Source organism: Gnatocerus cornutus, chromosome 6 (genome assembly GCF_029298725.1).
Source record: "Gnatocerus cornutus isolate USDA-ARS CGAHR chromosome 6, icGnaCorn1.1, whole genome shotgun sequence".
NCBI classification, from domain to species: domain Eukaryota; kingdom Metazoa; phylum Arthropoda; class Insecta; order Coleoptera; family Tenebrionidae; genus Gnatocerus; species Gnatocerus cornutus.
In genome coordinates this window covers 6,848,099-6,863,349 of record NC_142238.1, presented here as the reverse complement: position 1 = coordinate 6,863,349, position 15,251 = coordinate 6,848,099, and the positions used below count along the sequence as shown (strand labels likewise).

The 15,251-nt window shown below is 35.3% G+C and overlaps 1 protein-coding gene across 1 annotated transcript in view; it reads left to right on the top strand.

Moving 5' to 3' along the window:
• The first annotated feature begins 1,171 nt into the window (after nucleotides 1–1,171).
• The window catches only part of Cow (Proteoglycan Cow), a 55,263-nt gene continuing 41,183 nt past the window's right edge, over nucleotides 1,172–15,251 (top strand). The window contains exon 1 of the mRNA XM_088038846.1: nucleotides 1,172–1,529. Within this exon, the coding sequence (XP_087894972.1) occupies nucleotides 1,428–1,529 (102 nt within the window). The 5' untranslated portion in view covers nucleotides 1,172–1,427. The remainder of the gene's footprint in view (nucleotides 1,530–15,251) is intronic.

Genomic DNA, 15,251 nt, shown 5'->3' with positions numbered 1-15,251 from the left:
AATTTACATAAATTGGTAATTGTGTATTGATGATCATCAATTCAAATAATGTAGGTACAGATATTGTAAAAGTTTTCTTGAATTTATGAAAGATTTCAGCGTCACTTAGAACAACTTTTTATTCAAGTCTTATACGTGTTTACTTTTTATTTAGGAATAATGTTATTTCTAAGCAACTTGTTCATTGAAAATTTTCATTCTCTCCACGATTTACTTGATATAAATTCCATGATGACAGAAGCAAAAACGCCAGGTAAATTTTCTCCACAAAATGGATTTTATAATGTAACATTTCATCATATTGTTATCTCCAGTGCTCTTATACTTAGAGTATTACCCTTCTGAAGAAAAATTTAATATAATCTTACCTCTGCTTTATATTGCTTTGTCACAAAGTAAATTCCAAGAAAAATTGAATTAAAAAAGTCGTGTCTAATGAGGTAGATAAACGTTTTTTTATGAGCTTACAGGGTTTTTGGACATGGCAAATTGTCAATAGGCAAGTAAAGACTTCTTGTTACTAACTTGCTAGTATTTTGGCCTTCATCTCTATAAATTGTTAGAGAACTTGGTAAAAGCTTATTGAATAGATTAATCACCGATCGAGGATATCTATAAACCTATGAGCAGTTGGTATTTAGTCTGGAGAAGGAATTAATGGCAAGTTCTGATTTAAGAGAGAGTTCTGATGATGACGATAATGCTTTTAAGACGCTCAAGGATTTTTATTTTCCACTGCAAAATTGAAATTCGTTAGATAAACTATAAATAATACCGGAGAAAACTATATTATGTGAGAGCGGGCTATAAATTTGGGGAAAAAATTGTATCATAAAGGTGCAATAACAGGATAAAACTGGGTGGTTTATAAATTATTCATTTCGTCATTTGGTCTACCTGAAACTGTTTTTTAGAGAATATCTATCTGTTTATAAAAATCTCAAGAAAGTGCAGACTTTTTGTAAATAATAGCATTAATTAGCACTGACGTGTTAATGAAATCGGCGACAATCCAGTAGAGGCGTGCCCCTGAAAAAACCCATCTTTGTAATTTTTCATATTGGTAGTCAGAAATGGGCGTAAAAGCGGTCCCATTCCGCGTCTACATTCACTGCATTGGGCATTGATTTGGTATTCGGAGTTTCCCCACCACGCCATCCTGCACAAGAAAGCTTTTCTTGTGTGGCGCCGCGCAATCTCCGATGGAAAAGAGACGGCCACTGAAATCGAATATAATCAAAAAGTGGTCGTGGTTTGTCGCGGCTGGTCGTTCATAGTCAGTGAGCAAGAGTACGTTTGAGCGGTCACTCGCCCAGTGTAGAGAAAGTGAGCCATCCTGTAATTTAAAAAAGGACGAAAAAAAACTCGCCTTGACAGCTCGTTTCCTCCGGTTAAACGTCGCGCTTTTTGGCGGGAGACGCGCCCTAATGCGAGTGATTCTGATCCTGGCCGTCGCGGCGGCCGTCGTCTGCTCGACCGACGCCAAAAGGAAGAGGAAGTTTGACGGAGACTTCGAGTTCGCCGAAGAGGTAAGCTTACGACGCTTTGTGTACGCGCACAATGGACCTCTCCAGGTTAGAACAGGTGCCCCACGGCTCGCGTTCCGCTCGATTCTTTACCTGTCAAGCAGGTTCTTCGCCCGTCTACCAGACCATTATTGCCCAAACCGAACGCGTGTGTGATCATTTCACGATTGCACTTTCGTTAACCACATTCCTGGCGAGGACGCACGCTAATAACCATATCCTATTTACTAGAAGTATTTGATATGCAAAACATGTGAGAACTCAGAAACTTCCTATTATAGATATCTTAATAACACCACAACGGGAAGCACGGTTTCAATGTCAAAACAATTTAATGAAATAAAAGCAAACCAAATAAGTACCCAAAATGAAACTAAATCTTTAAGTTTCTTTGAGTTTATAGTATTTTTTTTATATATCATATAGAAAAATATAACTAATGACCTACTGATTGATGTAGGTGACTCTTTACCGACTAGCTAATCAACTTAAAGATGAAAATCCTTAGAAGAAAAGAAAAGTTGAATCTTTATGTTTGTTATTCTGCTTATTTTTATTGTTAGCATCTATAATAATTTTTATGATAGAAATTTTAGTTTTGTATTCAAAGCCACACAGCCAACAAAACGATTTATTTAATAAAAAACATTTTCGACAAGTCTAGTAACTTCATCGATTTGACAGCCTTATTTAATACCAAAATGCGACGAGCCGAGCAGTGATTGAAAAGCTCCAAATACATTTTTCTTTTTAAGATTCCCGAACCAACATCGACATGTCAAAGCTGCATTTTATTTGACAAAAACTACACCCGAACCATCTGTTCATTTCAGGATGAAGCTCTACTAGTGACTAATAAAATGTTATCATGATCAATAAAATTCACGATAATTTCGAAAAACTGGCTTGCATTGTGCGCGTTTGCATACAAAAAGCTGGATCACTAGGTGAACATGTGTTACCGGAACAAAGGATTGTGATTCACCTACTTCTTTGTTATTTTAATTTGAAAGCAGAAATGTGATTTTTAATATTTAAAGTCTGGAAGGTTGATTATCCACTACAATGGAACTTTCCTTAAGAAAACACTCGTGGGGGTCAAGATTTTGTCTACTTAAGGGAGGTGTCCTCTTAATAGGGAGGATACGAATTTTCAAAAACGTTTTTCAAATAAAAATATGTATCTACATAATTAATAAATAAAGCTAAATTTCTTCGAAAAACTTTCGCTCGCTTTTATCACCCTTTAATGCATAAAATTTTTCTCGCTCATCTTGAAGATTGGATCAACGAAAAGACTGCAATATTATTATTATTATGCGAATCGGTAGTTTCCTAGAAAACCATTCGCCTTGTATGAATGAGGCAAAGTAAACAAGAACGAATCAGAATTTTTATAGTTCACCGAAATAAGCCTTGTTTTAACTCCGACTGGCCGCTTAATGGCGACTTTTTCGGGATAAGAAGGTGTCCGCGTCCGGTTAATAGAATGTCCGCTTAAGAGAAGTTGGAAATGCACTAAAAGCGTGAGGAACTATGTCGGGGAATTCAAACTTGTCCGCTTAAAAGAGGTGTCCGTTTGGAGAAGTTTCACTGTACTTTATGCGGTCCTTGGCTCAGGTAAAGTTGACATTGAGGGTGGACTTTGCCCGAGCGAAACAAATACATCAGCCCCCATCTGAAAGAGTGATTGCGCTTATCAAATACATCACCACCACCTATAAAACTTTATTACAATCTTATATCTTACAGACAAATAATTCGTAGGCTCTTATCAATAACATAAACCCGAAGACGGGTACTTTATTCAATACCAGTTCTCTCACCACGCATCTATTTCACTTTCCTTTGTTCGCACATCACTACTATCCCCGCTTGAAAAATTTCATTTCACTTATCATCATTCCTTTTACTTTTTTCATGGAGAAAAATATTGACACCATCACAATAAAGGTGCACGGCAAAACTAAAAATCAATTAAGGATCAAAGTGAAGTAATTTTTCCAGAACTTCGTTTTGGATGTAGTCCAAAAACGTGGTTTAATTTCACACCGTACATGAAGCGCGGACTTTGCCGCTTTTCTGGAATTAATTGACAATTAGTTTGTAATCAGGACGTCTGTTAGTTTCTTTTACTTTTTGTGGATGTGCAGCGTCAGTTTAATGGAAATTGAATGAATCGAAATTTACTTAAATGGCGCACACATTTTAAATTTTATATTGGAAATTGGGTCGGGGCGGAAATTCCAATAACTTGCCATGGGCTCATATTCTATTATTTAAAAACTTCTCTTGTAGTAGCGATCGTTGTTTTAATGTTGGATTGGATTTAGTTGCGAAAGCTTCGGTCAAATCGTGTTTCACCCTAATTTGGTGGATCAATAAGTTTCGAGTTGTTTCACATATTACGATGGTTACCGTTAGTCGATTAGCCATTATCAGTCGACTAATTTGTAATACGGAAATATTTATTGTCTCTTCGCCTAAAATATAAGGTAATTCAACCCAACTTGCAGATATTTCTATTATTTTTCCATTGTGTAACTCTCATCCGTTTCAACAAATAAGCGATTTGAATAACGCCATTACCATTTAAAATTTATTCTCAACACTATTCGAAATGAACGACGTCGCCTTCCCAAGATACGCATTACATTTTCCCCCTGCTTTTAGATTTTGTCGGTTCACGCATCAAGCAATTACAGATTTTAAGTTATAACCATGGCTAATCAATACTCCTTTTGGGAAAGGACGTTTACCTCACGCACTGACTTTCAAACTGATGGTTATCTGTGTGTAGAATTGGCAGATAGAAAAACTTCAATGATTTATTATTTGAAGAGTTAATAATAATAAGCCTAACTTCGAAGTCGGGTATGGAAATGGAGGTCTGCAGGGATCCAATCAATAGTTTTTGTCGGTCTTTGGTCTTGTATTTTCATCGATTGGGGCAATGATACAGATTGCTCATAAATTGGTGGATACACGATGATTATGATTTATGATGGTTGCTGCTGATTGCAGATTAGTTGTGTTTATGGTTTTAAGTGGCTTACATGTGAGACGGTTGTCGAAATCAGTTTAATACCTAATTAATCTTTTTTGTCTTATATAAAGAAATACCAGATTGTGAATAAATTGCAGCTGGATTGGAGGCAAACTTTATCAGAGAACGATTCCTGCACGTCTAACATTTCTGTGCACTTTGAGTTCGAATGACGATAACAACTGCATTGTTGTAACAGTTTCAAGTTGACCGTCAAAGTTATTTACAAATATCACAGCGGAAAGTTAGTTTTACTTTTGGTTGAGTTGAAGTATTAATTACAACCGCATACACTAAGCAAAGTTGTAACTCTAACCAACAACAAAGAAGAGCGCTTCGTAAATGTGGTCATCAATTTCTATTTTAATCTTATTGGTGTTATGTAATTGTGTAATATTTCTTTACCAAGTCTGCTGCCTTATCCCTCTCCGGCTCATTTCCGGAAGTAATTTTGGCTGTGGACTAATCACAGAAACGACTGCGTCAAATTTTCCAAATCCTGAAAGTGGATACTGCCACACGTAACTTCTTAGGCCCTAAGACATCCCAAGAGCACAAGTTCGTTTGCTATTCGTGATAAGTAGGTAATTCCGAGGAAAACTGGGTTGTTTATGCCATTCATGTCCGTCATTAAGAGGATCCTCTTAATTCAAATTTCGGTCGATTTAATGTGCAGACAAAGTTAGCTGACGAATTTTATTCCAAGCCCCCGCACTCGTAAATCTCGATCTACAGTCTATTCTTCTGAAAATTCAAGATTTATGCATTCTTATCAAATAATATAACATGAAGAATGGAGATTTGTGGTTCGTGAAATTAGAAATTTTTCTACACACATCAGTTTTTAGTGGGCTTTTGTCATTTCAGAAATGACAAAAACTGGTGAGTATGAATCATTTATCAAACTAGAGCCTCAGCCGTTACTTTTTTCTCGAAACATTTTACTTCAATTATCCAGTTGTTAGGTAATGACAAGAAAAATAAATGTCAAAAAAATTCTTTCAAGCGGCGATATGAAAATTGAATCAGTCATAAATCACTTGCGACAGGGTGCTACTAAGTGGCTCCGAAATGTGGATCTGTTAACTTTTTTAAGATCAATCTTTAGCGTTCGGGTCACGCCGTTTTGACAGATTATGAGAGATGTCTCAACAGTAAAATCAATACTTTATCACCTGTCACATAAACACTACATTTATCTTATTTTAAATAATTGGTCAAAGGAGTGCCAAGGTTGATCCTACCCGTTTTTGTACTTTTTTTGTTTGAATCGAACGGCCACGCATTGAATACGAAATAGGGTGTAATAGATTTTAAAACTGTCTTACGTGCAATTAATCTTCGGTTTATTGAATTAATGAAAAATAAACACTAAATAGGGACATTAAACCGATATCTGCGGCAGTTAATTATAGTTCTTATCTGAATAAAGCGAAGTAGCCGGCGTGACGACTCGCTTTCATCACACTTTGTACTCATCGATGAGTTATGAGCCCATCACCGTTTATGCAAGGATGCCATTCTGCACTGTACATCCTAAAATGGCAAAGAACTTCATTTTAACCGTGCTCGACATTGCGCAAGAAGAATAGTGGAAGATATATCCGACGATAAAGTGTTTTATGGCTACTGACTAACTAAAAAGGGTTGTCATAAAAATGCGTATTTTATTTTAATTGTGACAACTGGAGCAAGTATGTATTTGTATTAAAGCAACGGTGATTTACTATCTAAATTAATACACTGAGTACTCATAAATTATGATAATTGATATAAACATTGATATTTTTAATCCGTTTCACATTCGATTTGTTTTGGATCTGAATTGAGAGGTAAATAAATCAGATAATTGTGACAAGTAGATGTTTTGAACTCTTGTTTTATAACCATGGAAATATCGAACATTGATCACTGTAACCGTGCTGTTACTAAGGGCAAATAAATAAACTTGAAAATAGAGCTTTAAAGATAAAAAATCCGATGATTATCAGCAATCATTCACCATTATTATAATCGTAAGTAAGAAAATTTTATTGTATTGAATGTCGTTAGAAAAAAGACATGTGATTGTGATTTCTGATTGTCCGCACAATCAAACATTTTATATAATTCAGTAGGATTTTAACTTATATCGATTCTGTTGAAAGCAGTAGAACGGATTCTTTGCTCCATTTTCTATTATTGTCCCCTTATGGAGTTTCAACCACCATCTTGCACCTGAAACTGATACAATTTTAGTATCTTATTTAACAGTGGTCATTCCCTCCAGATACCTTTTACTGTGTAAAATCTACTCTGTACCTGAAATTCGTTCCCAAGAATCTTATTTCCACAATATGCGCTTATTTTTCACAATCACCATTTCGTTATTTGTATTCAGTCTTCAGATACAAGTGGAACAATATTAAAGTTTACAACCCCTCTGTGATGTGGGGATGATTCCCTCTTTTCTGCAGTCTACGCATAGATTTGCGTGTTATCCCGTTCATGCAGGAAATATCCCCCACTATACTGAATTCCTGGAACATTTCCTGTGTGGAATATTCAATTTAAAACATTCTGGACTTTCGGTAGTACAAAACCGGTTGTACTGAGTTGTTTAGATGTTTGTATTCGCTCTGGAGTAAGCACAAATGGAAATAAAAGCAAAATGTGAGCGGACCAATTTTACACTTCATTGAAGATAAAATAAGCTTTGCGTGCCTAAGGCTTCCTCAGAATCGCTATTGTAGACGCGATCTCCAAGAAACCAGGAGCTGAATAAACGGTGTAGTAATATTTCAGGAGCGACGTACATTTAGAAAATCGAGATAATTCGCAGCTCTAAATACAATAAACGGGATTGACCTTTCAGTAATCGAAAAAGTTCCATGCTTTGATAACGATAAAATGTTTATACGAACGGAATGTGTCGTCTTCTCCTAATTCTGCACCATTAATTCGAGAAAATAAATAATTTCAAAGTCGGATTCAGCACGTTTTATTGCAGACAAATGGTACATTGAAGCAAAAATCGCGGAAATCCAGCACCTCCATGTCCAGTCATCCTGAAAACGTTCCTTTGCGATAAGAGAACCAACTCTAAAATCCACGCCGATGGAAATTGGGAGCGATTGAACAGAATCTAACGAACCCGTTCAAAGCAAAACAATGAGCGACAAAACATCGCTTCTGCCATTGCACAAACCATACAAATGATTTTTCAACTACCGCTCGAAGAGTACACATAGCGCAGGTAATTTATTCTTCGGCTTGAGACCACACACAACTTACCTTTCGTGTAAATATTTGGGTGTCTGATGGTATGGGATGGAATCGGTTATCTCTATTTAATGTTTATGAACCGTGTTCAAGAGGCTCACGCCGTCAATGACAAAGAACTGGGGCCGACGATATGGTTCGATTGCGAGCAATTTGAAATTCGTTACCCAATTCTTTGTACTCGGAGCCTTGGAGAGATAAATGAGGAATGTCGTGTGAATAACTTCCACAAAGGAGTGAAAAAACAAACTTGGACAGTTAATTATAGTTGTTATCAAAACCAAGTGAGGAGTAGTCTGCATGACGACTTATTTTCATCACACTTTGTACTAATGGATGAGTTATGACTACGTTACATCTGATTTGCATAATTCCTACCACTCGCTCTGAGAGTGTTCAAGAACTTCATATTCAGGGAAGTAAAGTTAGGAACACATAGTCTTTCTGACAATAGAGTATTTTATGACTGCAGATTAACTAACGAGGGGTGTCATAAAATACATTACTTATTTTAATTGTTACATTACCAGCTCAAGTTTTTGATTAGCGCTCGCTAGAGCAATTAAGACACGAATAATTAAATTAGACTTTCGAGAAGTACCCTATGTAGGTAATTAGCATTTTTTATATACATTTTACAATGATGGAATTAAAACTGTGAAATTTGAGGAACAATTACACGAAATTTTAGACACTAAGCATGGAGTTATAGGAGAAGATTTTATCAAAATAAAAACTGTAAAAATCTGGCGCCAAACGATCTGCTCTCTATCTTGCAAGAAAATGAAATCCAATCATTAATTTATTATCAAATTACAACGTACGAACCTTACTTGCAAAAAAGGTAAACTAAGTGGAAATGACGGCTCGTATGTCGTAACTTCAAAATAAATTAATTACAAAATTTCATTTTTCCGTGAGGTCCATAATAGAAGAAGCTTTCCTGCTGACGGTATTATCTAAATTAAATTAAGTTGCTATTAGCTTATTAAGGTTTGCAGAAATTGTAATAACAAATTTCCAACTCATACTGAATACTACTGGGTATGTACATATTTGAATATTTTTCTGTACGCGGAATTATCCGCCGTACTAGAAACTAGACCAATTCATACACACGTGGGTGTCATTTCATGTAATTCCACCTTACTTCTGCATTAAAACTCGAAACTAAAGCGAGCACAAATGCTATTTCTAGTTACTGGTTTTTGGAGGTATAGTAAGTTTGGATTACTAACAGCAATTCTAAATAAACACGATAAAACGATAAACAGAGCTTTTCACTAGCATATAGAGTCCATTAAATGCGAAATTCTTTAGGGACATCCTCAGTTTGTCCTATTTTCAATCTGTTAACTTATTATTTAGTAAAATCGCAGTTTATAAATATTAATATTTTCAAATCGATTCGACATGTCAAGAGAACTTTCACCATAGCAACTTGCTGTGATATATTTAGAGGTATCGATTATTGATCTTAAATTCGTAACGTAGCAATTCCAGTGGTCTTTCAGTTAATCGAAGCATTGTCATGGCTCCATCAAGATTCAATAGATTTAAATATAAATCTCTCCCTAAAGATGCAAAGTGACGCCGAGAAGGGTATATTTTATGAATATTTTTCACAAGAGAAATTCGAACGAATTTTGATATAACGAACTTGTTATCAAAGACGTTGAAATGCTCTCAGAAGGTTTCAAAATGTGTCACAACCTTGAATACTTTTGCATCTACGATACATGGAGAAGCACATCAATCACTCATTTCTTGACATTAAACCGATTAAAAAAATGTTTAAAATGAAGCTAGCGCTTGTATTTAATGCAAAAACGGATTGTATGGCTTTCAGGGTGTTTTTTTCCGGGGTGATAAACAAAGCTTTGGCTCAGTCATTCGTGTCATATTAGCGTCAATCATAGTAGTGATCCTTCCATTTCTGTTTCCTGCCCAAATATTTGTCACTTTCTAAGATCGTGGTTTGGCAGCGTTGGAAATCCCTTTCCATGTTAAAAGCAGAGAGAATTTTTCCGCTATGTTCGAATTAAATATATCATGCTTTAAAATTTGTTCAGTTAAGTGCGAATTTTAATTTATTGTCAACTTCCCAATAACTAATCCGAGAAAGGTTTTCCATCGAAACAATATTCAATGGAAATTTGTTCTTTGTTATCCGGTAAATGAAAAGCATCTTCATCGCAAATCCAATTATGTACCGGTAATTGAAAATTTTCAAAAGTATGTTTACTAAATTTACATTATTTGAACGAGATTTGCGTAAACGTAATGTATTGTGTAGTCCAGGAATTTTTCCGAAGGAAAGACGATAAATTTCAATGGAGAAAAATGCGAGAACAAATAAAACCCCCACGGCAGGTCGGTCAGCCATGACCGCGCTTATGGCGATTTTATGAAAATGGGCCTTATTAAATTAGTTTACATTGCACGATACTGGCTCGTTAAAATACCTCGTATGATGAAAAGCTGAAAAATTCAACGGTCGTAAAGGAGAATTTATACGTTCTTCTATTACATACGAACCGGTGTTTCAAATTGAGGAAGTCTTGTGAAGTGTGGCTGTTAAATTTTTACCGAAATTTTTCAATTTTTTATACCCTTCAGTGGAATTATGTGACTTGTTTGATTTTCTTTCAATATAGAACTCGTTAGCTCTCGAAGATCTAATTTAAACTTTCAAGATTGGATTAGGAGCACAAGAGTATAGTGGAAATTCCTATTGAAGGATAATTATTACTGCATCTACAATTTCAGATTTTTATCTCTCCTTTTAAGGATTCTGTTAATTATGGAACTTTGCAATTCCTGCATTCACGATGATTGATTTGGGTGCAAATGGAAATATTTAATCCAATGAAATAACTTTTCGTCGCTAATTGTACTTGTTCAATTAAAAAAAGTATAAAAATTCAGAAGCTTGGTTTCTTCTAGTGTAACTTTCCAGTTGCAACGAAAATTAATTACAGAAAATAAAACAATTAAGAAATAAAGTTCCGGAAGTTCTTAAGGTATAATTTGTTAAATGACAGAAACTCGACTCGTTTTTATGGATTTGAAACATGAGATCATAATTTATCCAGCAGATATTTAATACGCCAATAAATAATGCGTTTACTGCATCAGTTCTTATCCTCACACCACTGCATGTATAATTTGAATGAGCTTTCTAATGTTAAACTAAAATTATAGATGAAATTAGTTCCAGTTAATGGCTTTTCGTTTGACAAATTATCGATTTTACTCTGCAATAATGCCACTGCTTTTTCTCGAGATATGAGTCAGATATGCTATTAGGATTTTAATAACTGAAATGCAATAAACTTTTTACCTTTTAGTTTTATTTAAATGTGAATCGTGTAATTAATGTCTTCATTACGCGCTTCCTTGATAAATATTTAAAACTAAACAAGTTACTTAAAAAAAGATTGGAAATTTTGTGGTATGTAGTTTTGTTTTAAAATCGGCCGTATTTTCACTTTTTTCAAGAGTTTATTGCGTGTAATTAAATAAAATATGCATGAAAACACTCTCCTTTTTTACTTTTATTATCTTGGATGAAACTGAGTAAAAATTGTTTTTACACCGTTATGGAATGGCGGTCTTCAAATATTAATAAAAAATTATATTTGCGCAGAAAGAAAAAATTTTATGAACATTTTTTTTTATTTTACTAAAACGTTGAATCAAGAGTTATTTATTTATTTATAACTGTAATTGGCAATCTCGCGATTTTACATCGGTAAAGCGGATTTCATGGAAAATGCATTTGCATTAATTTTATTTCTAATTAATAGTGCCGCGAGTTGGTACTTTATAGACGTTAAAAACTAATAGGAGTATTAATTTAAACATTTGGTTTTCAGACTTTCAAGCACTTGAAAAGCATAGATAAAGAATCCTAAGATTCTAAAGAATTGAACAGGTATTTATTGGAATTACTTAATAAAGAATCTCAAGCTTCTAAGCCAAAATGGGCTGAGGTATTTGCAGAATCTTGAGGACTTTAATGATTTTAAGAATTTGAATATAAAAAAAGAACTAGAGAATCTTACAAACCAGAAGAATTTAGAGAATCGGAATGATGCAAGATCTCAAGAATTTAACAGAGCTGAGTAAAGCATCTGACTAGGATAATTAAAACTGAGAAAACCGAAAAAATCGAGTACTGAAATAAAAAGTTTTGATAATATTAAACCGCTTCAAAGAGAATGTAAAATGGAAGTGAATCTCTTTTACACGTATATTTAATTTCGTAGTCGAATGTGTGAAAAAAGTAGAAATATTAAAGTTAAACTGAAAATACGAGAACTCAAACGACTTTCTCAGAGGAAAGACAAGCATTTATTTTATAATAAACCGTAGCGTTAAATTTGCGCTAAGGGAGGAACGCTGAATTTTCTGCATATTACAACAAAAGCTGGTGTAGTAATAATGAACAACCGCCTTTCTGCTTGCGATGGTTCTGGAGGCGCAATAATGAAATATGCACAGGTCATTTGGAGCCATGCGAAGCTTCTGAGTGAGCAAAAGGAATTTCGTCATAAATTCCTGCCCTACTCCAAACCTTGAAAATTCAACGACTGTGCCTCTCAAGCAAAAACCTATAATTAATCACGTTCTTAGACCATTGTCGAGTTGTTGAATTGTTTATAGTAATTGCAATTAAGATTTAATTGTTTGGTCGTGTTTGGTGAGAGGTTCAATACTATCACTGCGATAGCATCTCGACAAATCTCTCTCACTGCAGAATTCGGACTGAAATTAGCACAATAGTAAAGCCGAACTTAATTCAACTTATTTGAAAGAGTTATTACAACAGGTGGACAATGTTGGACTTTTGTTGAATGGAATGTTGTTATTTGTCTGGCACGTAGAGAACGCGTGGGCCCGGATGTACAGTAATATTTAAGTTGCTACTTGTCTTCTCCTAAATTGTTGCCTCGGAAATTGTCAGCTCACAAATTAAATTTGTCTTGATGGATGGGCGTTATTAATTGTACACCTATTTAAGGGCCCAGCAACGCGACAGACGAGAAATAATGATATAATTGAACTTCCACGACGCACATAATTATCGTCACCTTCTCAGGCTCCACGAATTTAGGGGGAAGTTTCAATGAAAACATCTGTTTTTACTTCCAATTATCTGATTAAGATTTAATTGAAAATTTCATTTATCAATCTGCACCACTAGGCTTATTTTTTTTAATCATAAGTGGACGACACGTTATTACAAGTTGTTAACATAAAAGTAATTAAATGTACATTTTAATTGAAGTGGAACTAGAAAGATCGTTTATATGGGATGAAGGAAATTACCATGGACATGTCATTGCATAAAAGATGGGATTGAGTCATCCAAGTGAGAACTTTCAGTTGCAACATTTCCTTTTATAGGTTTTTGTTTTAGAAAAACGCTGAGTGCAAAACGGAGAACACAGAAAGTAGGCAAAACGAATTACCTCAAATAGGACTCGTGACATTTTTCGTTGTGACTTTGAACTACAAGTGGCTGTAGACTCTCCAGGTTATTAAGCTCAGCATTTAACACCTTTTAGCCGTTAGAAGCTCACTTTTTAGCACTTTTAGAGTTTTCAGTTTTAATTAATAAACCAGATTTGATTCGGTCGATGCCAAACTGCACTAAATAATTGTTTGTCTCATGCAGTGCTCCAGTAAAAACTATGGGAATCGTCGCAATCAATACAAGTTTTTGCTAGCATGACTGCGGTATTGATTTCGCCAAAGAATAGTACACGACAGCATTGACAATGAAAGGCAGATAGGAAACAACTTAATGGCACGGAGCTTTGCAGTTCATCGTTCATGAGTAATATCCGTGTTGTCATTCCGTTTAAATTTGAGGAAATCGTGGACTCCCTTTGTTATCGAAATTGCAATTTGAACTCACTTAAACGATCTTTATTTAATCAATAAAGTCGAGATAATGATTGCAGGCTTCTTTGGGTAATCATGGCCCAACTTGATAACTCCATTATCGTAACCGGATATGTATTATTTAAGAGCAGCATACACCGTAAGTGTATTACGTAGTTAAAGTTAATTTTTCATATGTAAAGGGTGCAGCTAAATGATATACATTAGGATGCAAAGGGTAAGACCCCAGGTATAAATCGTAGAAATACTGCAGATTTATATGCAAGACGCCGTGGATATTTATCTAGGTTTAGTATGAGAAATTTGAATCACGATTAAAATGAATAAAAATCACCCCTCAACATCTCTTCATTAGAAGATCTGGATGAAGTTAGGTGAGCGTGACGAAATAAATGAATTAAACTTTTCAGAAAACTCAAATTGGAAAAGTTGGTTGCATGAAAAGCGCAAACGTATCTGATTGTTGAATAAATAAGTAACGGCTGAAGCAGAACCTTGAGACAACTTATCAAAACTTACCGATATTAATTAACGTATTAACGGGAACAACCTCGAGCATTTGCAAAACAATTAGCACTTTAAATATTGACCCAAGAGCTCCTGAACTTTAAACTAGAAGCGGGTGGTTATAAATAAGCGATAATCCGTGAAGAAAAGAGCTCTCGGGTTCGATCTAATGGTGAAACAGAGGTTAATTCGTAGACGAAATTTACGGGGTCTAACCGCAACATCTTTTCGGTGTCGCAATAAAATCGATTTACGACAATCCGGCCGATTGTTTATAGTTAGAAGGCTTTAGTTAAGTCCCAGGTGACATTAGCCACCATCTGATCAAATTAATAACGTTATAATTTTTAATAGATCTAGAAGTTGAGGTCGGCCTTAATTGCGTTAGCACGTTTCCATGAAGCACTTGTGCCATGGCGAATTTCATTATTCAGGAGTCGGAGCACGCTGAAAAGTGAACCCTCGTACGTCTTCCGTTCGTTGCCGGCGCTTTTTTCCTCTCTTTCTGCCATTGTTGAACTTAAGTTTTCATGCCAGCGGGCTTTGTATTCGCCCCGGTTTTGCACTTAATTTTACAAAATTATATAACAAGTACAAATGGGTCTTTAGGTAACAAACGTATGTCAAATGAAACCCCATTTTTACATGCGTTTGTACAATATTTAGGAAGCGTTTTGACAAAGATTATAATTAATCGGCCCCAGTTTGCTGCATCAACAGCACAACTTAGTAACTAGCCGCACGAGCGTTGCTAACGATTTATCATTTCGCCCAACACTTAATGGACTCCCCGTCTGAAACGCTCCATAAAGCCTAACCTTTATTATTACAATTAACAAAGTAAAGATGAAGACGCTGGTAACTTGAACGCGAGCTACGAAGTCTTGAAAGCATTTCAATAACTACAACACACAGAACTGCTGGAATGCCATCTTCAACGGTCAAGTGTACTTTGATCACGATCGGGTATGAGAAGCTTTGTAGAGGACCAAACATTG